This window comes from Littorina saxatilis, linkage group LG9 (genome assembly GCF_037325665.1).
Source record: "Littorina saxatilis isolate snail1 linkage group LG9, US_GU_Lsax_2.0, whole genome shotgun sequence".
NCBI lineage: Eukaryota > Metazoa > Mollusca > Gastropoda > Littorinimorpha > Littorinidae > Littorina > Littorina saxatilis.
The window spans coordinates 27,581,778-27,602,879 of NC_090253.1; the positions used below are offsets into that span (position 1 = coordinate 27,581,778).

The 21,102-nt window shown below is 40.5% G+C and overlaps 1 protein-coding gene across 5 annotated transcripts in view; it reads left to right on the top strand.

Moving 5' to 3' along the window:
- Positions 1-21,102, top strand: part of LOC138975760 (putative phospholipase B-like 2) — a 30,591-nt gene that overhangs the window by 2,913 nt on the left and 6,576 nt on the right. For 2 of the 5 annotated variants that reach the window (XM_070348506.1, XM_070348510.1), the window contains exons 1-9: positions 8,078-8,206; positions 11,525-11,909; positions 12,602-12,857; positions 13,329-13,426; positions 16,775-17,001; positions 17,929-18,017; positions 19,515-19,672; positions 20,243-20,338; positions 21,003-21,074. In XM_070348506.1, coding sequence (XP_070204607.1) covers positions 11,662-11,909; positions 12,602-12,857; positions 13,329-13,426; positions 16,775-17,001; positions 17,929-18,017; positions 19,515-19,672; positions 20,243-20,338; positions 21,003-21,074 — 1,244 coding nt within the window. In that variant the 5' untranslated portion in view covers positions 8,078-8,206; positions 11,525-11,661. Of the gene's footprint in view, positions 1-8,077; positions 8,207-11,524; positions 11,910-12,601; positions 12,858-13,328; positions 13,427-16,774; positions 17,002-17,782; positions 17,872-17,928; positions 18,018-19,514; positions 19,673-20,242; positions 20,339-21,002; positions 21,075-21,102 lie in introns of those variants that run through there. The other 3 variants (XM_070348507.1, XM_070348508.1, XM_070348509.1) reach the window with 2 other exon arrangements.

Sequence of the window (21,102 nt, forward strand, 5' to 3'; positions counted from 1 at the left end):
GCCTCATTCACCCATATTCATCAGAACATAAGCTTTTTGCAACGTCATTGAAGGTCAAGGTCCCTTTAAGTTAACCTATCAAACCTCATAGTGGTGTTTATTGTTTATGGTTAGTGTTTTTCCCCTGGAGCAATTTTTGATTAGTGCTTGTGAACAAGAAACAATTAACCCCCCCCCCCCCCCCCCCCCCCCCCCCCCCCCCCCCCCCCTTCCACGTGGCGATATAACCTTCGTGGTTGAAAACACCAAAGAAAGAAAGTGTTTTAAACATTTTCAGTTCTCCATTTAGTTTGGTGAAGTAGTGTAGAGCATTTTTTGAACATCAATAATCATGTATGAATTTATTGCATGTTTGTTGCTAGAATATTAATCATTCTTCTGCTGAAGAACTTTGTGCCTGATGAAAGTAAACATTGTGGTCAGTCGCATAGGTACCCCCCGCGGGTTTGGGGGAAGAATTTACCCGATGCTCCCCAGCATGTCGTAAGAGGCGACTAACTGATTCTGTTTCTCCTTTTACCCTTGTTAAGTGTTTCTTGTATAGAATATAGTCAATTTTTGTAAAGATTTTACTCAAGCAGTATGTAAGTGTTATGTCCTTTGTACTGGAAACTTGCATTCTCCCAGTAAGGTAATATATTGTACTACGTTGCAAGCCCCTGGAGCAAATTTTTGATTAAGTGCTTTTGTGAACAAGAAACAATTGACAAGTGGCTCTATCCCATCTCCCCCCGTCGCGATATAACCTTCGTGGTTGAAAACAATGTTAAACACAAAATAAAGAAAGAATAGGCACCCCCTAAAATCAAAGGTGAGTTTTAGATACTAAAATGTGCCAACAATTTTAACAGCACACCCGAGTCCCCTTTTTGACTCACATGCGTAGCAAAAGTGAGTCTATGTACTCACCCGAGTCGTCCGTCCGTCCGTCCGGAAAACTTTAACGTTGGATATTTCTTGGACACTATTCAGTCTATCAGTACCAAATTTGGCAAGATGGTGTATGATGACAAGGCCCCAAAAAACATACATAGCATCTTGACCTTGCTTCAAGGTCAAGGTCGCAGGGGCCATAAATGTTGCCTAAAAAAACAGCTATTTTTCACATTTTTCCCATTTTCTCTGAAGTTTTTGAGATTGAATACCTCACCTATATATGATATATAGGGCAAAGTAAGCCCCATCTTTTGATACCAGTTTGGTTTACCTTGCTTCAAGGTCAAGGTCACAGGAGCTCTTCAAAGTTGGATTGTATACATATTTTGAAGTGACCTTGACCCTGAACTATGGAAGATAACTGTTTCAAACTTAAAAATTATGTGGGGCACATGTTATGCTTTCATCATGAGACACATTTGGTCACATATGATCAAGGTCAAGGTCACTTTGACCCTTATGAAATGTGACCAAAATAAGGTAGTGAACCACTAAAAGTGACCATATCTCATGGTAGAAAGAGCCAATAAGCACCATTGTACCTCCTATGTCTTGAATTAACAGCTGTGTTGCATGACCTTGGATGACCTTGACCTTGGGTCAAGGTCACATGTATTTTGGTAGGAAAAATGTGTAAAGCATGCGAGTCGTATGGGCTTTGCCCTTCTTGTTACTTTAGTTGCAAGATCAGTACATGTTCTATCACGGAATTTTGTTTTGTTTTTGTAATTATGTGTATTTAGAGATTTTTCAAACCAAACTATTAATCTTTGAGCTCAGATGTCCTACTTTTTGACGTATTGGTATGTTTATTCAAGGTAAGCTAGACGAATCATTTGTATCAGGAAACTAAAATAAATGAAATTCTGATTTTATGTGAAAAATTGAATCAGTATCACAACAATTTCAAAAATTATTCATATTATGTGCTGGTTAATGACTATTACATTTGCAAGCCAAAGCTCTGTTTGCATTCTGAATTTTGCATGTAAATGTCCCATTTCAAAGATCACCTATATATTTAGGTGTGTGTGTAGTCTTTTTAAGAACATCAATTATATACATTTATTGGATCTTGATTGCTTGAATGTGTATGACACATAATTCTTGTGTATGAATAAATGTGTATGACAAGTTTGAATATTGGATAATACAAATTGTTTGTATGGATTTTGATTCCTGTATGGTGAGGCAATGAACATGTGCGAGTGAGATGTCTATGATGGACAGCAAAATGTAGTTATGGATTCATGGCTGCTAGTCTCATTTCCAGTCATATTAAAAAAAACAAGTTGTTTTTACAAAAACACAAAACATAACTCAAGTTGTCTGCCACAAATACAATTAATTTTAATCAAACAAGTGTCATGCAGAAAATCCACTTTAAATAAGGAAAATCATCACAAAATGGAATGCATACTTTATGTTTATCACATCACAAGACACACTGGTAATACTTGGCAGGTGAGAGTTAACCCATCACACAATGGAATGAATATTTTTATCACATCATTAGACTGGTATTACTTGGCAGTTGAGAGTTAACCTATCACAAAATGGAATGAATACTTAATTTTTATCCCATCATAAGACTGGTAATACTTGGCAGTTGCGAGTTCATCCATCACAAAGTGGAATGAATACTTTAATTTTATCACATCATAAAGAATACATCGGTTCTACTTGGCAGGTGACAGCTGAACAGTTAGCAAAACAGTCACTATTTAATACTGGTTACAGAGACGAGGAATTGAGGCTGAAATTTATAAACTAAACAAGAAAGCTGAAATTGTGTGAGCCGTTTGTTCGTTCATGGGCTGAAACTCCCACGGCTTTTACGTGTATGACCGTTTTTACCCCGCCATTTAGGCAGCCATACGCCGCGTTCGGAGGAAGCATGCTGGGTATTTTCGTGTTTCTATAACCCACCGAACTCTGACATGGATTACAGGATCTTTTTCGTGCGCACTTGGTCTTGTGCTTGCGTGTACACACGGGGGTGTTCGGACACCGAGGAGAGTCTGCACACAAAGTTGACTGTGAGCAATAATAAATCTCTCGCCGAACGTGGGGACGAACTCGCGCTGACAGCGGCCAACAGGACTGAGCTACATCCCCGCCCTTGTGTGAGCAGTGACCTTCACTACAGAGGAGTGTAAAACTATAAAAGGAAAAGCAGTAGACAACGCCAGTTTTGGTTAATTTGGTAAAACATAAAAACAGACTATCGTTACACAGGGCACGAATATCACATTATCATAACTGTTACAAACGCTTTTGAGTTTATTAATTTGTATACCATTATGAGACAGTATAACAAAGTTGTTAGCGTGCAATTGATTTGTTTGTATCCGGTTTATGGTGTATATTGCCAAGTTTTGTATGGGACACTGTAACGCTAGTCCGAGTGCTTTTGATATTTTGCTGGCAACGTGTTATTCGTGTAGTAGGGGGGTTGAACCATTTATTCTGTACATTAGGTAACTGATACCTGATATGATGTGAAGTGCTTAGTTTACTTGATCAATAGTCGAGAGAAATACAATGCTTTACATGTTTTCCATGGACAGCGTTACACGGAACACGAAAAGCAGGCAACATAATGACAAACAGTGGTGCAAAAAAACAAATAAGAACAGAACACACTCTTGAAACACAACGGCAATTTAAATAATGCAAAACACAAACATCAAATCTTCGAAAGTCTCTCTCTTGCATTTAATAGCAAGTAAGAAATGATGTACGGTACAGGCACCCAAAATAAAGCTTATTTTACTGAGAGAAAAAACCCACACACACCTTGTCTTAATAATTTTAAGATTTCAAAGTTCAACGTTAAACACCCCCCCCCCCCCCCCCTGCAAAAAGCAAAGAAAACAATCAAAACAAAAACAAGGTATGTAAAGGAGTATAGGAAACCGGTTAAATCAGGGTCATGTTTTTTTTTTCCTTTGCAGCATGACCTCAAATAATTCAGTTTGAATACATTTGTGAATTCTCTTCAAAATTGCAGAACAAACATTTTTTCGCAGGGTGTGTACAGAAAGAAACACCAACACCTACGGCTACCAAGCAAAAATAATGCGAAACACAAACATCAAATCTTCGAAAGTCTCTCTCTTGCATTTAATAGCAAGTAAGAAATGATGTACGGTACAGGCACCTAAAATAAAGCTTATTTTACGGAGAGAAAAAAACCACCCACACCTTGTCTTAATAATTTTAAGATTTCAAAGTTCAACGTTAACACCCCCCCCCCCCCCAGGGTGTGTACAGATAGAAACACCAACAGCTACGGCTACCAAGCAGAAACTAATCGCACCATTGAAGGAAAGTTTTTACAATAAATAAAATCCACCCCCTTCAAGAACAGCCTGGGACAGCTTCTGCCTCAGTTCTTGACGTGTGGGGCAGACACCTGCATTCTGAGGGCACAAGTTGACACTCTGGGGAGTGGCTTTTCGGGTGTGTCCACAAACACCACGGTCAGAGGACTCTGGTACCCTCCTGGTACTGTGGACCGGCTCCCAGACATGAAAAACACGAAATCTGAGATGGTGGTTTCTCCGCACTTTCCATCTGAAACAAGACAAAAAAGAAATTCTGAAATAAAGGAAACATCATCCCGCTTTCTTAATAAGCATACAAGTACCAGGACTCAAAAGAGAGGGAATTATTGCATGCTTGTGTTCATTTGTAGAAGCGTAGAAATGTTAAGCATGCTTTGCGACACAGAATGAAATGCTATTTTGAAAGCGTAACTTTTCTTGAGACTTTTTTTGAGCTGCTTGACGTTCAGTTTGATATGTGAAGGCAAACGAGATTCATTTTCCCAAATCTTTGGAGCTTTCAGGGGTAAAACCATGTGCTTATCATTTGCTGCTTTACATATAAGTTATTCTCCTGGGCCGTTTCCCATTTTGTGACATGTATTTTCAGTCCTTAAAACATGTATTAAATGGCAACTTGAATGTATACTCTCCCAAAAAAGAAACTTGACACAGGTAAACATTGATGTTTTTCAAATATATAATATATGTTAGAGGAAAGCACCAAAATTCAGTTTGAAGTTTGTCGGTTACATTGTTGCTAACAACTAACCCATAAAAAGAACATAATTGAACCAAGACTTTACTAAGTGGTCGCCCTTTTATTGAATTGCAAAAATTCTCGTCTGCACAAAAATCATGTGCATGGAGAGTATCGAGAGTATACATATTTTCTTTAGTAATAATTTTTTTTCCAGTAATACTCCAGGTTGTTAATGATGCAGACTTGCAACAAAACAACTTTAAAACCTTTGTACTTTTACTGAACACTAAGACAAACAAAATGTGCAAGTATTTGTTATTCTATCTCTGCAGGCCAAGGATATTTATGAAACTAGTATTTGTGAATGAAATTAATTTGTACAGCTTAAATGTCTCAAGTTAAATTTAATAAAAAGTCTACTTTATAACATGGTTTTCCCTGGTACACAGCTCTGGAGATTAAAGCTGTGGTCTATTTATGACTTTCCTGGGCTACGAGGTTGAAAAATAGGGATACAATCATGTACAGAATTCTGTACAGCAAACGCTACCCGAAACCCCACCTATACGGCGTGTATGACCTTGAGAGCTTCAGTCAACGCTTGAATTTTTCAGGGATAACAGCCGGTTTGCTCTCTCAAGACTGATCATATTTTATCTTCAAGAGAGATCAAGGGGAAAAAATAAAAGCCCCGGCGAAGATTCGAACTCTCGACTTCGTGTCTCATGTCCTAACCACTAGGCTACTGCGCCAATTGAGAAAATGAAGGAAAAACATTGATATGAATTCATGTTATGTTATTCTTGAAGCAGCATGATTTATATCTCTATCCGCCCATTGTTCAGAAGTTTGTTTGTTTGTTTGTTTGTTTGCTTGCTTAACGCCCAGCCGACCACGAAGGGCCATATCAGGGCGGAGCTGCTTTGACATATAACGTGCGCCACACACAAGACAGAAGTCGCAGCACAGGCTTCATGTCTCACCCAGTCACATTATTCTGACACCGGACCAACCAGTCCTAGCACTGACCCCATAATGCCAGACGCCAGGCGGAGCAACCACTAGATTGCCAATTTTAAAGTCTTAGGTATGACCCGGCCGGGGTTCGAACCCACGACCTCCCGATCACGGGGCGGACGCCTTACCACTAGGCCAACCGTGCCGGTTGTTCAGAAGTGAATACATGTATAACTATTTCTTAGATGTCTGGTTTCAACTGGCTTTGGAGAGATTCAATTACTGTTCTTGTCATTTTCTTGCATGTTGTAAATAGAGATATCGCAGCTATTTGCATGGCGCGAATGTCGTGTAGCATGACGGTGTAAACATGTACTGCGATTCTGTAAAACATGTTTGCAAATAAAGGCAAATTTTAATGTCAATTTTTACGTTTTTGCAACGCATAAATGATAATTCAAGCGTAGAATGATATAAAATTATCAATTTTTTTTATCTTTGACAATACTGGTGTAGTGGCCTAGCGGTTAAGACATCGGCCCCGACATTTCGAGGCCCCGATGCCTTGAGTTCGAATCCCTGCCAAGTCGTTTATTTTTTCTGCTCGATCCTTCTTGACAACAAATATGCTCAGCTCTGCGAGAGCAAACCGGATGTTACCACTGCAAAATTCAAGCGTTGACTGAAGCTCTCAAGGTCATACACGCCGTATAGGTGGGGTTTCGGGTAGTGTTTGCTGTACAGAAATCTGTACATGATTTTGTCCCTATTTTTCAACCTCGTAGCCCCGGAAAGTCATAAATAGACCACAGCTTTAACCCATATCAATCAAGGTTTGTTATGAACCAAACGGCTTTCCATATGAGATTATATACGTACCACTGCCGCCGCCACCAAATAATCATAATATACACTTTACAACGGATTACACACACACACACACAGATAACAAGGTAATCTTGAACTTTAGCGTGACGAAAATGGTGTACGTTGTCAACCATGGGACATCATCTACACGAAAGAGTTGTCTCCCTTGTCTGGTCACACGGATAATTCCTTCTTTGATGGGTCAAATGCATTCGTACAGTTCATCATCGGAGTTCATTCCGTAACTTCAAAGGGATCTAAAATGACTTGTTATGATTACAAGTACAGGTTCTACAAATTTGGAGACTTAAATGCCTCTGAATTAAGAGCTATGAATTTAACACGCTAAAGTTCAAGATTACCGATAACACGATATAGCAGCTAGTCTCTCGCACCGAATTCCAATATTTTGCATCTTTGGTCAAAAACGCGTACAGGCCTCCCTTCAAGTTCAACTTCTGGATGTGGATGCCCCACTGACTCGGTGTAGATCGTCACAAGAACCGAATTCGTCTGATAAAACAATTAACTTACCCTGCTGTGCGAGCCTGGGCAACAGCGTTAATTAAAACTGCACTCGCAAACCTTCCAAAACATCAGGGACATTTGCCACCCCCGCCATCTTGAGCTGTTCAGTCTGTCAAAAGGCGGCAAAGCGAGGCTATGAAGACGCGTATAAGCTTAGTGTTTTTCATGTGGATTCCCAGTCCAAGTTTTTAAGTCGCTTAACCACGTGACTTATAACTGATTATTACAGGTGTATTTATTATTAAATACAGGTGTATTTAATTTTAAATACAGGTGTATTTATTTTTAAATACAGGTGTAATTATTTTTAAATACAGGTGTATTTATTTTTAAATACAGGTGTATTTATTATTAAATACAGGTGTATTTATTTTTAAATACAGGTGTATTTATTTTTAAATACAGGTGTATTTATCATTAATTACACCTGTATTTTATAATAAATACAGGTGTATTTAATAATAAATGCACCTGTATTTAATAATAAATACACCTGTATTTAAAAATAAATACACCTGTATTTAATAATAATTACACCTGTATTTAAAAATAAATACACCTGTAATTTATAATAAATACACCTGTATTTAATAAAAAAAATACACCTGTAATTAATAAAAAAAATACACCTGTAATTAATAATGATACTTATTGTATACGTTTAAGAAATAAATACAGCTGTATTTATCATTAAATACAGGTGTATTTATTTTAAATTACAGCTGTAATAGTTATGAGCCAAACGGCTTTCCATACACACACACACACACACACACACACACATACACAATTGTGCGGATTGTGTTAATGATCAGTACTGTTCTACTAAAATCCGAAGCAGATGGATTGCTAACGTTCCAAGGTCAAGAATCCAAGAGCAAGAAAGGTACGTCACAGTTTACGGGAACGTTCAATTATAGAGAGAATAAAACATTCACCGCCAGATTCACTGTCTAGTCACTGAGTCAGTCTATCGATTAGGCTACTGATGTTCCACACAGCTATATAGGCTGACCGGTAACTTGTGTGACAATTAGGTTTGTAAAGTAGGTTCGTGTTTGTTACTTGCAATGCATCAAATCACGCAAGTGAACGGCTTTTTCGGCACGAAAGTTGTGACCTTGGATCCTGGAGTAATTTTGTTCCTGTCACAGGCGCTTGTAGAGCTACGACAGTACAACTGATATTTCTATTGACTCGGCCGGACTCGCCGCGGCCGTGCGCCGGGCTTTAATAAAAGCGCATGTGGTTCCTGTTTGCTGTCACCATTTGTAAATGCACACTAGACATTGTCGAGTTTCGATCTCAACTGTTGTGTAGTCAGTTTTGTTGAGGACAAACATAGGGGGCGTTTGTTCTGCATGCCTATACAATCGTGGTTCAGAGTACTGAATCGACATTTTGGCGTCTTTGTTTGACGGTTTCCGAGACGTCGGCGTGGTGTTTGTTAAGGCAGAAAATCACAGATTAAACAAGTCGCGTAAGGCGAAAATACAATATTTAGTCAAGTAGCTGTCGAACTCACAGAATGAAAGTGAACGCAATGCCATTTTTCAGCAAGACCGTATACTCGTAGCATCGTCAGTCCACCGCTCATGGCAAAGGCAGTGAAATTGACAAGAAGAGCGGGGTAGTAGTTGCGCTAAGAAGGATAGCACGCTTTTCTGTACCTCTCTTTGTTTTAACTTTCTGAGCGTGTTTTTAATCCAAACATATCATATCTATATGTTTTTGGAATCAGGAACCGACAAGGAATAAGATGAAAGTGTTTTTAAATTGATTTGGACAATTTAATTTTGATAATAATTTTTATATATTTAATTTTCAGAGCTTGTTTTTAATCCGAATATAACATATTTATATGTTTTTGGAATCAGCAAATGATGGAGAATAAGATAAACGTAAATTTGGATCGTTTTATAAATTTTTATTTTTTTTTACAATTTTCAGATTTTTAATGACCAAAGTCATTAATTAATTTTTAAGCCACCAAGCTGAAATGCAATACCGAAGTCCGGGCTTCGTCGAAGATTACTTGACGAAATTTTCAACCAATTTGGTTGAAAAATGAGGGCGTGACAGTGCCGCCTCAACTTTCACGAAAAGCCGGATATGACGTCATCAAAGACATTTATCAAAAAAATGAAAAAAACGTTCGGGGATTTCTTACCCAGGAACTCTCATGTCAAATTTCATAAAGATCGGTCCAGTAGTTTAGTCTGAATCGCTCTACACACACACACACAGACACACACACACACACACGCACATACACCACGACCCTCGTTTCGATTCCCCTCGACGTTAAAACATTTAGTCAAAACTTGACTAAATATAACAAGTCGCGTAAGGCGAAAATACAATATTTAGTCAAGTAGCTGTCGAACTCACAGAATGAAACTGAACGCAACGCAACGCAGCAAGACCGTATACTCGTAGCATCGTCACTCCACCGCCCGTGGCAAAGGCAGTGCACGTGGAATTGACAAGAAGAGCGGGGTATTCGTTGCGCTGAGAAGGATAGCACGCTTTTCTGTACCTCTCTTTGTTTTAACTTTCTGAGCGTGTTTTTAATCCAAACATATCATATCTATATATTTTTGGAATCAGGAACCGACAAGGAATAAGATGAAAGTGTTTTTAAATTGATTTCGAAAAAAAAATTTTGATAATAATTTTTATATATTTAATTTTCAGAGCTTGTTTTTAATCCGAATATAACATATTTATATGTTTTTGGAATCAGCAAATGATGGAGAATAAGATAAACGTAAATTTGGATCGTTTTATAAATTTTTATTTTTTTTTACAATTTTCAGATTTTTAATGACCAAAGTCATTAATTAATTTTTAAGCCACCAAGCTGAAATGCAATACCGAACCCCGGGCTTCGTCGAAGAGTACTTGACCAAAATTTCAACCAATTTGGTTGAAAAATGAGGGCGTGACAGTGCCGCCTCAACTTTCACGAAAAGCCGGATGTGACGTCATCAATGACATTTATCAAAAAAATGAAAAAAACGTTCGGGGATTTCATACCCAGGAACTCTCATGTCAAATTTCATAAAGATCGGTCCAGTAGTTTAGTCTGAATCGCTCTACACACACACACACACACACAGACACACACACGCACACACACACGCACATACACCACGACCCTCGTTTCGATTCCCCTCGACGTTAAAACATTTAGTCAAAACTTGACTAAATATAAAAACGGTAGTAGCCTATTATTTCACCAGCTTCCGTTGAAATTCGTTGAAGTGATCTTTTTGTCGCAAAACAAATTAATATTTCGGGTGTTTTTCAGCCGTTGCTTTGAGTCACTTAGATAATAATAATAATGGAACATTTATGATTATATAGCGCTTCTCCACAGCTCGATCGCACGGGCAAACCCATTCGATCGTGCGCTCGGCCAGCAAGACAATTTGGGGATGGAAATGCAATTCTTTGCTGCTTTTTACCTCGGAAAACTGAGAAGACATGGTCGAAGAAAACTTTGGTCATACCTTGTAAACTGGAAGTATGGCTAGCCCCTTGCCAGCAATACAAAACTTCCGCCGCTATGCTAATGCACACATACGTCTAACCATTAGAGGGTGACTTCAGTTCAGTCTTCAGAGAATGCTTACTAGATTAATTTTTATGCAAGCAAAATAGTCTTGATTTGGCACACATTTTTCTTAGTTCCATATTTCCATTCAAATTCAGCCTTTTAGTATTCACTGAGTGTGTCCTTGAAAATGTGGATCCGGCGTTGTAGATCATATTCCTGGTCCAGCTTGATAAGAGTTCAATTCATGTGGTGCAGGCTCTGACATCAAATTAATTCTTGAACCTCTGCTTTCTGACAGTTTGACCAAAGTTTGACCCTGTGTTTTGAGTCTGCAGAACGTTTTTCATGTGAATCCTTTCAGTGTACATTCAGTCGACGTTTGTGTGCTATCGCTGATAAAAACCAGAGATATAATCTAAGTTTGGCAGACACACAGCGGACAGACAAACACACAGACACTGAAACAGTCAGACACTGAGACAAACAGAGCGAAACCAATACACCCCGTATTATAGTATACTGAACGGGGTGTGGAAAAGAGCATGGAAGCGGATAGGGACAGAAACTAAGCAAAGCAAGCTGTGGAAGAAACGCGTTATACTAAACTGATCTTTAATTTGTATAAGTGTCATTCTGTTTCAGGGTTTAGACCACGGGCGCGGCAGTAGCAGTGAATCAAGCCGGCTGGCACTGCAGGTTTTTAGTGCCCACAAGAACTGCTCATTGGACATTCAGAGTGCGTCCATATCATTGATAGCAGGCTAATTCAGACAGTCACGATGTTTGCCAAAATGAGATCAAATCTTCGTGTGCCTGCGTGTCTGTTTCTTCTGCTGGTGGTATGCTGTACGTGCCTTGCGCGTAGCACTGTGCATGACTCTCCGGGGGTCTGTGACGAAAATGATGTCAGTGTCGACAGTGTCTACGTGTCTTATGACGTCAAAAGTGAAAAGTTCAGCCTTCGTGACGTTATGGATGCCCAGACGGTAGCTTACGCCAGATACAGCAACTGCATCAACACCACTGGGTAAATCGTGTGTGTGTGTGTGTGTGTGTGTGTGTGTGTGTGTGTGTGTGTGTGTGTGTGTGTGTGTGTTAGTAGTGTGTGTGTGTGTGTGTGTGTGTGTGTGTTTCTGTGTGGCCTTCGAGTTTACTGCTCTGTCTCTGTCTCTCTCTCTCTCTCTCTCTCTCTCTCTCTCTCTCTCTCTCTCTCTCTCTCTCTCTCTCTTGACACCTCCCATGAAGATCATAATATAGGAACATCTCAGTGATATCATTGGCCATGTGTATGTTGCTGTGCTGTGAGTTACCTGACTGGAAGACTTTTCTAATTCTCAATCTCATGAAAACAACAACAACGACTTTCATTCCCTTTGAGGATCATACTCATTTATTCATTTCAATACTTCATTACAGTGGAACCCCCTTTTAAGACCCCCCAATATAAGACTACCTCCTTTTTCAGACCTTGTTTTCTCAGACTTTCTGTTCATAACCTTGGTATATTACCTCCCTTTTAAAACTCCCTCCTTTTTAAGACCCGCATTTCTCAGATTTCTGGAGGTCTTAAAAGGGGGGGTTCCACTGTATTCTCTTAGGTGCCAGGAGACTGATTTTACGTAACTCTCACTTAACTACTGTTGTTGCCTATATTTACAGCACTTCCCCCCCCCCCCCCTCCCTTACTTCTTAGATCTCATCACTCTCTTGTATTTTCAGGTTTGCGTACCTGACGGTGTCAACAGTCAACGACTACACCTATGTGCTCAACAGCTCCATTCAGGCCTACGCGGCGGGCCTGGCGGAAGGCTACATCACGCGGGGGCTGATTGACCTCCACTTCCAGAACACCATGACCGGCCTGTGTGACGGCAAGAGTGCACAGTGCCAAGGCGTGGAGAGATTCCTCAGACGCAATTTGGACTGGGTTTTCAAGATGGTGGAAGAGAACCCTGATGACAACTACTGGTACCAGGTGAGGAGATGGCCTGAAAACCCAAGGTCTTAAAATAGAGGTAGTTTTAAAGAGGAGGGTTTTATGATAGAGGTTAATTAACTGTACATACCATTTAGGCCAAACAAAAATATATATATGTTGGTTTCAGGTAAGGTGGCAGCTTTTTTAATTTTTTTATCGTTTTTTAAATTTAGTTGAGGTTCCTTCTCTTAGTCTCCGTATGGTTGGCAAAATGTGCCAACAGTTTTTGGTTTTTGGAGAAATGAAAACAAAGTTTTAGTGTCGGCGGGAAAAAATAGGGTCGGTCGGGTTACCCTAAACCAACGTATATTTTTGTTTGGCCTTAGTAAACTGGTCAGTACAATGGATTGCATCATAACATGTGATACATGTTTCTTTTGCTTGGTGCAACTGCTTTATGAGCAGTTAAACTGCATGGTCAGTACAATGGATTGCCTCATAACATGCGATACATTTTTCTGTTGCTAGGTACGACTGTTTTATGAGCAGCTGCGGGGCATTCAGGACGGCTTTGATGTAAAACCTGGCCGCATTACTATGGAGGTGGAGAATGTCTTTGGACTGTTGTAAGTCATGCGTGTGTGTGTGTGTGTGTGTGTGTGTGTGTCTTTGTCCATCTTTTCATATGTATCCTTAGCGGATTATGACATTATTCGGTTATTCTGCAGAAAAACAGAAATGCTGGAGAAAAACTGTTTACTTCTGCATAATGTCATCTTTCGCGAGAGCAACGTTTTTTTCTGCAGTAAAACAGTTTTACTGCAGTAAATTTGAAATAAAGAATGCTGCAGTAAAACGGTGATGTTGTTTTACTGGAGAAAAACTGTTTTCACTTTTTCTTCAGCATTTTGGCATTATTCAGTTATTCTGCAGAAAAACAGAAATGCTGGAGAAAAACTGTCTTTTCTGCAGCATTTCTGCATAATGTCATCTTTCGCCGAAGCAACGTGTTTTTCTGAAGCAAAACATTAAGTTACTGCAGTAAAATCAGTTGAAATCAAGAATGCTGCAGTAAAACGGTGCTGTTGTTTTACTGCAAAAAAACTATTCACACTTTTTCTGCAGCATTTTGTACTGGCTCATTATAATGTTGGAGCACGCGAGCCCCCCTCTGTCGAGAGATGGACTCATCCACAATTACCAATAGTTGTGCGGGACACGAATGTATTTAGTCTGTCTGACTTCCTTTCCGCCGGAAGTTCAAAGTTTCAAATTAAACAATGGCACCTGTTAGCAACATTGTCACATTTTCCCAGACGAACGCAGTAGTCCACTTCGTGTTTGATTTACTTCAGAAATTGTTCACGTTCGGCCGCCATTGTGAAGTTGAATATAATGCCCTTATGCTACACACCTTCTGATTGGTACACTGCGGAACAAACTATTATACTATCCCAGGGGGCGACGAATACAAACGCTACTTTACAAGGTCGTTCGTTTTTCTCCAGAAAAACTGTCACAGACTATTCTGAAGAAAAAGTTAATCGCAATTATGCTGCAGAAAACCAAGTAAACATTATGCTTCAGAAAAACTGTTTTACTGCAGTAAAAAACGTTGCTTCGGCGAAAGATGACATTATGCAGAAATGCTGCAGAAAAGACAGTTTTTCTCCAGCATTTCGGTTTTTCTCCAGAATAACTGAATAATGTCATAATCCGCCAAGAGCCAGTACAAAATGCTGCAGAAAAAATGTAAACAGGTTTTCTGCAGTAAAACAACAGCACCGTTTTACTGCAGCATTCTTGATTTCAATTTTACTGCAGTAAAATGTTTTGCTGCAGAAAAAAACGCTGCTTCGGCGAAAGATGACATTATGCAGAAATGCTGCAGGAAAGAACGGTTTTTCTCCAGCATTTGTCTTTTCTGCAGAATAACTGAATAAAGTCATAATCCGCTAAGGATACATACGTTCGTCTGCATCTTTCTGTAAAAATGTCTGTATTTCTTTTAATGAGCGATTGATTGTCATTCAGTTGTGCGTTCGTCAGTGTGTGTGTGTGTGTGTGTGTGTGTGTGTGTGTGTGTGTGTGAGAGCATGTATATGAGTGAGAGAGAGACAGAATCTGTCTGTCTGTTTGTCTGTCTATCTGTCTGTCTCTGTCTGTCTGTCTGTCTGTGTCTATCTGTTCAGCATATGTTCATCTGTCTGTTTTGTGCGATTGTGGGTGCGTGCATCTGTCTGGCTGTCTCTCTGTCTCTGCCTGCCTGCCTGTGTCTGTATCTATGTTGCTGTTCACGTCTTTTTGTCTGCGGGTTTATACAGGAAACTACTATTGCTTTGTTTAGGGCTGCACTTCAGCACTTGCAGTAAAACAAACTCGGCCTGAGATCGGATTAAATCTTAATAAAAACACAATCAAAGCAAAGGACCTAAAAAGTTTTAGTTCAACTGCCAGTCTTCTGTCTTATACACAGAATCCACAGAAAAACAGAACAAGCAACACACTCTCCGCAAATATTTTTCTTTGAATACAGTGGAACCTCCACCTCAACCCCTTTTAAGACATCTGCTGTCAGACTTTCCCCATTAGACCTCACCTTTCTTTTTACAGATTTTGTTTGTTTGTTTGTTTGTTTGTTTGTTTGCTTGACGCCCAGCCGACCACGAAGGGCCATATCAGTCAGGGCGGTGCTGCTTTGACATAACGTGCGCCACACACAAGACAGAAGTCGCAGCACAGGCTTCATGTCTCACCCAGTCACATTATTCTGACACCGGACCAACCAGTCCTAGCACTAACCCCATAATGCCAGACGCCAGGCGGAGCAGCCACTAGATTGCCAATTTTTAAGTCTTAGGTATGACCCGGCCTGGGTTCGAACCCACGACCTCCCGATAACGGGGCGGACGCCTTACCACTAGGCCAACCGTGCCGGTCCTTTTTTTACAGATCCTCCATTTTAAAACCCCTACATTTAGACCAAACAAATTCAGACTTTTTCCTGACAGTAAATTATGCATCTCCATGTTAAGGCTCCCTCTCCGTTTAAGACCTACATTTTTATAATTTTGTTTAGGTCTGAAAATAGAGGTACGGTACAACTGCATGCTCAACACTCAGCATGCTTATGTTTCAGTTTGCTCATGTTGCAGTTTGCTCATGTTTCAGTTTGCTCATGTTTCAGTTTGCTCATGTTTCAGCATGCTCATGTTTCAGTTTGCTCATGTTTCAGTTTGCTCATGTTTCAGCATACTTATGTTTCAGTTTGCTCATGTTTCAGTTTGCTCATGTTTCAGCATGCTCATGTTTCAGTTTGCTCATGTTTCAGTTTGCTCATGTTTCAGCATACTTATGTTTCAGTTTGCTCATGTTTCAGTTTGCTCATGTTTCAGCATGCTCATGTTTCAGTTTGCTCATGTTTCAGTTTGCTCATGTTTCAGCATACTTATGTTTCAGTTTGCTCATGTTTCAGTTTGCTCATGTTTCAGCATGCTCATGTTTCAGTTTGCTCATGTTTCAGCATACTTATGTTTCAGTTTGCTCATGACGTTTCAGTTTGCTCATGTTTCAGTTTGCTCATGTTTTAGTTTGCTCATGTTTCAGATTGCTCATGTTTCAGCATGCTCATGTTTCAGTTTGCTCATGTTTCAGTTTGCTCATGTTTCAGCATGCTCATGTTTCAGTTTGCTCATGTTTCAGTTTGCTCATGTTTCAGCATACTTATGTTTCAGTTTGCTCATGTTTCAGCATGCTCATGTTTCAGCATGCTCATGTTTCAGTTTGCTCATGTTTCAGTTTGCTCATGTTTCAGTTTGCTCATGTTTCAGCATACTTATGTTTCAGTTTGCTCATGTTTCAGTTTGCTCATGTTTCAGCATGCTCATGTTTCAGTTTGCTCATGTTTCAGTTTGCTCATGTTTCAGCATACTTATGTTTCAGTTTGCTCATGTTTCAGTTTGCTCATGTTTTAGTTTGCTCACACACATGGACGATCTGGAAGATGTATGGACTTCGCTGTACGGTCGGAATTCCACACAACAAGATTCTGATCATTGTTCCGTGCTGATCAAGGTCCTTCAAGGTCAAGATGGGGTCAAGGACGTCTTGATGGCGCATGACACCTGGTCCTCTTACAACACCATGCTGAGAATCCTGAAACGCTACGACTTTTATCTCCATAAAGTACCCACAGCTTCCGGTGAGTCTGTCTGTCTGTCTGTCTGTGGTGAATCCGACTGATAGAACTGCTTCTGGTGGCCTAGTTGGTACAGCACTGGACTTGTGGTCCTTGCGTTACAGGTTCGGATCTGGGCCGGGATGGACACAAGTCAACATTTTATGGGATGATTCCAAACTGGTATCCATGTCCCACCCCCATGTCACTGCTGTGGCATCATGTAACACGTCTCGGCTATTCTGTAAGAAGTGCAGATGTCTGATAACACCTTGAAACGCAAACACCTGGGTCAGTAATGCGGCTCTTGTTGCTGCTAGCTTTCTGCTTGGCGGGAGCAATCTGAATATTTTAGCAGTTGGATAGTAAAAATACTAAAAACAAATTGGACATGAAAGGACACCTGCAGTGTAGGGATATTTGGCTGGTCCCATGGGTGTTCTTTCACTTTGTCAAAAATTAAACACTGTCGACCATGTTCCTTGTTTCACATGCTGCAGCAAACTAAGGCAGTCACAGTGTGTCTGATCAAAAGTATATTTGTGAATTCTTTCATTTGCTTGTTGGTTGCTTGGTTAGTGTGTGTGTTTGTGTGTGTGTGTGTGTTTGTGCGTGTGTGTGTGTGTGTGTGTGTGTTTGTGCGTGTGCGTGTGTGTGTGTGTGTGTGCATACATGAGTGCCTGCGTGTGTGTGTGACAGTGTGTGTGTGTTTTTCTTTGTTTTTCTTTCTTTGTGTATTGATAATTTATTTTTCTTGTCGAGATCTAGTGTTTATCTTCCTTTGGTTGTTACCCATTTGTTGTAGCCCCAGCAATTGGTTCCAGCATGACGTTGTCGGGCTACCCAGGCACCTTGGTGTCAACCGACGATTTTTACGTCCTCGCCTCATCCCTGGTGAGTGCCAAAGCCAGGTCCATGTTTTTTTGACACCTTGCCCACTGTGTGTTGCAGAGCCTGTGCTGGGCCACACCCTCACCTTCTCCTCCTACCCTGGCGTTATTATCTCCATTGACGATTTCTATGTCTTGTCCTCAAACATGGTGAGTGTGGGAATAAATGAATAAATAAATAAAATAAATACAAAAGCAGATCTGTAGTATAGAGGTTTTTGTTTGTTTGTTTGCTTAACGCCCAGCCGACCACGAAGAGCCATATCAGGGCGGTGCTGCTTTGACATATAACGTGCGCCACGCACAGGCTTCATGTCTCACCCAGTCACATTATTCTGACACCGGACCAACCAGTCCTAGCACTAACCCCATAATGCCAGACGCCAGGCGGAGCAGCCACTAGATTGCCAATTTTAAAGTCTTAGGTATGACCCGGCCGGGGTTCGAACCCACGACCTCCCGATCACGGGGCGGACGCCTTAGTATAGAGGTAGTAGGGAATCAGTTTATTCAAGAGAAGTTGACAGGTTGCTTTTTTGTCATTGTTTATTTTTGTGTAAGAATGGATTGTGATGGGGGATGAAAATGTAATTGAAACTTTCTTATCTGAAGATATTTCATGTTTCCCCCCCCAAAAAAAATACATGGTACACATCCTCATCCTGATCCTAATCAAGCTCAACCATATTTACCTGTACGGTACATGTAGTCTGATTGCAGAATGTACTTTAAAAAATAAATACGTGTACAGTGATACCTGCGATGTGGGGCCCCTCTGATGAGAGGACACCTCCCTTAAAAGGACACATTCTGGGGTCCCTTTGTCTATTATCTCTACCAAAATATACCTGTCATGACAGGCCACCTGCAATGTAGGGACACGTTTAGCTGGCCCCAAGGGTGTCCTTTCATCACAGGTGCCACTGTACTTAACTTCTGACCAAATGATACTCTTTTTTTTTTCTTTTCTTTTTTTAAATGTAAGGTCTTTTAGTGAATGGGGAGGGGGGGGCATATGTTGCTATACATAGTTGTGACTTTTATAGGATAAAACTTGGGCTTTACAGCTGCGTGTTTACCCAGTTTTGGGCTCTTACACAAACTATGATCCGGGTCAAAAGGCTGAAAGTACACTCACTCACAAAAGCCAACATGTATGCATGCACACAGAGACACACATACACATGCACACATAAAAGCACACAGTTATTCAGTGGACGGCATGGCGGTATCATTCATATCCATTCGTAGATAACATTAGGCCAAAAAAAAAAATAGGTGTGGTTACGGTAACATAGCCCAAAAAAATAGGGTAGGTAGGTAGGCAATCACTTTTTTTTTTTTTAACTTTTTTTTCTAATGTGTACAAATTAAACCTACTTGACGGGGAAATAAGTGTGCGACACGGGCGCTTTCGCTTTCATTGCGTTTTTTGCACTCGTTTTTTTTGTTTTTTTTTGACTAATGTAATAAAAAGTTATAGGATCGGCCCCTAAAAATAGGGTAGGTTGGGTTACCGTAACCACACCTATTTTTTTTTTAGGCCTTACGAGTGTTGTTCTTCTTGTTGTTTTTGAGACCTGTCAGCGCGGTAACAAATCTAACAAACAAAACTAACAAATCTCTGTTCACATGTCTCACTGACAGGTGGTGACAGAGACGACAAACCCTGTACTGAACGATGCGCTCTACAAACTGATTCGTCCAGAGTCTGTGCTGGAGTCTGTAAGGATCACCGTAGCCAACCGACTAGCGGAACACGGTTCCGACTGGAGTAACACATTCTCCAGATACAACAGCGGCACGTAAGTGTTGGACTGAACTGAAAGTGAAAAAGTTCCATGTTCCTTAAATCTTGCATTTCGTCTAAAAGTGGCCTGTGTCTGCCCATAATGGACGGATGAAAGACAGACACATGCATCTTATTGCTGAAACAGCGAACAGAAAACACATTGCAGAATTATGTGATGGATGAGCTGCTTTAGTACAGTGGTACCTCCCCTAACGACCCCTCTATTGTACTGCTCCCTCGATAATACGACCCATTTGTCTGTGTCAAAAAACAAGAAAGGTATGTTATTGGAATGTAATATTTATAACAAACTAAATTTTACGTTCACTGACCTTCGACCCAGCAGTCTTTTAAGTGGACAGACAGACAAACATTTATAGTACTGAAAATAAACTTATCTGACATATTGTCCAGAAGCTCGCTCGGAAGACACAAGCGAGGTAATCCACGTTTCTGTGACTGATTACTTCTCCTTCTATTTCTTAATATTTCTTACATAGCCCCTGTTCCTAGACTTCCAATGAAAATTTCATGTATTTTGACAAATGTGTCACTTTGATGATTTTTGTGTGATTGTCGACAGCTACAACAACCAGTGGATGGTGATCGACCTGAAGCAGTACGACCCGTTCTTCCGTCAGGTATTGCCTGGTTTTCTCACCGTGCTGGAGCAGATTCCGTGAGTGTTTGTGTAATAGGTCTAGTTTTGGTGTGTGTGTGTGCGTGCGGGCATGCGTGTGTGTGAGCGTGTGTGTGTGAGTGAGTGCGAGCATGTGTGTGTGTGTGTGTGTGTGTGCAGAATGTTTTTGTCGGAGCATGTATGTGTGGTTAGTGCTTTTGCCTTGTGTACAATACATGCAGTATTGTATTGTGTGTGCGTGCATGCGTGTGTGTGAGCGAGTGTGTGTGTGTGTGTGTGTGTGTGTTTGTGTGTGAGTGAGTGCGAGCATGTGTGTGTGTGTGTGTGTGTGTGTGTGTGTGTGTGTGTGTGTGTGTGTGTGTGTGTGTGTGTGTGTGTGTGTCACAGTGCAGGATGTTTTTGTCAGAGCATGTATGTGTGGTTAGTGCTTTTGCCTTGTGTACAAAACAGTATACGTTTTCTTTCTTTATTTGGTGTTTAACGTCGTTTTCAACCACGAAGGTTATATCGCGACGGCAGTATACGTTGAGCATACCCAGATTTAACATTCACGAGGCCACTTGGTTCAGTAAACGAGACTTAGCCAGATGGGAAAGTCACATGCATGACAGTTTGTAATCCGGCACCTCGCCATACAGCCAGCCGTAGTTCTCTAGTTCTCGGTCTTCTGGGGATGTGATGTTTAGATCTATCGTGTTTTCAGGGGCAAAATTCACAGTGAGGACAAAACCAAGCAGTTACTGGAGACATCCTACTGGTCAAGTTACAATATACCGTAAGTCAGGCTGAGACAGGCTGCTTTT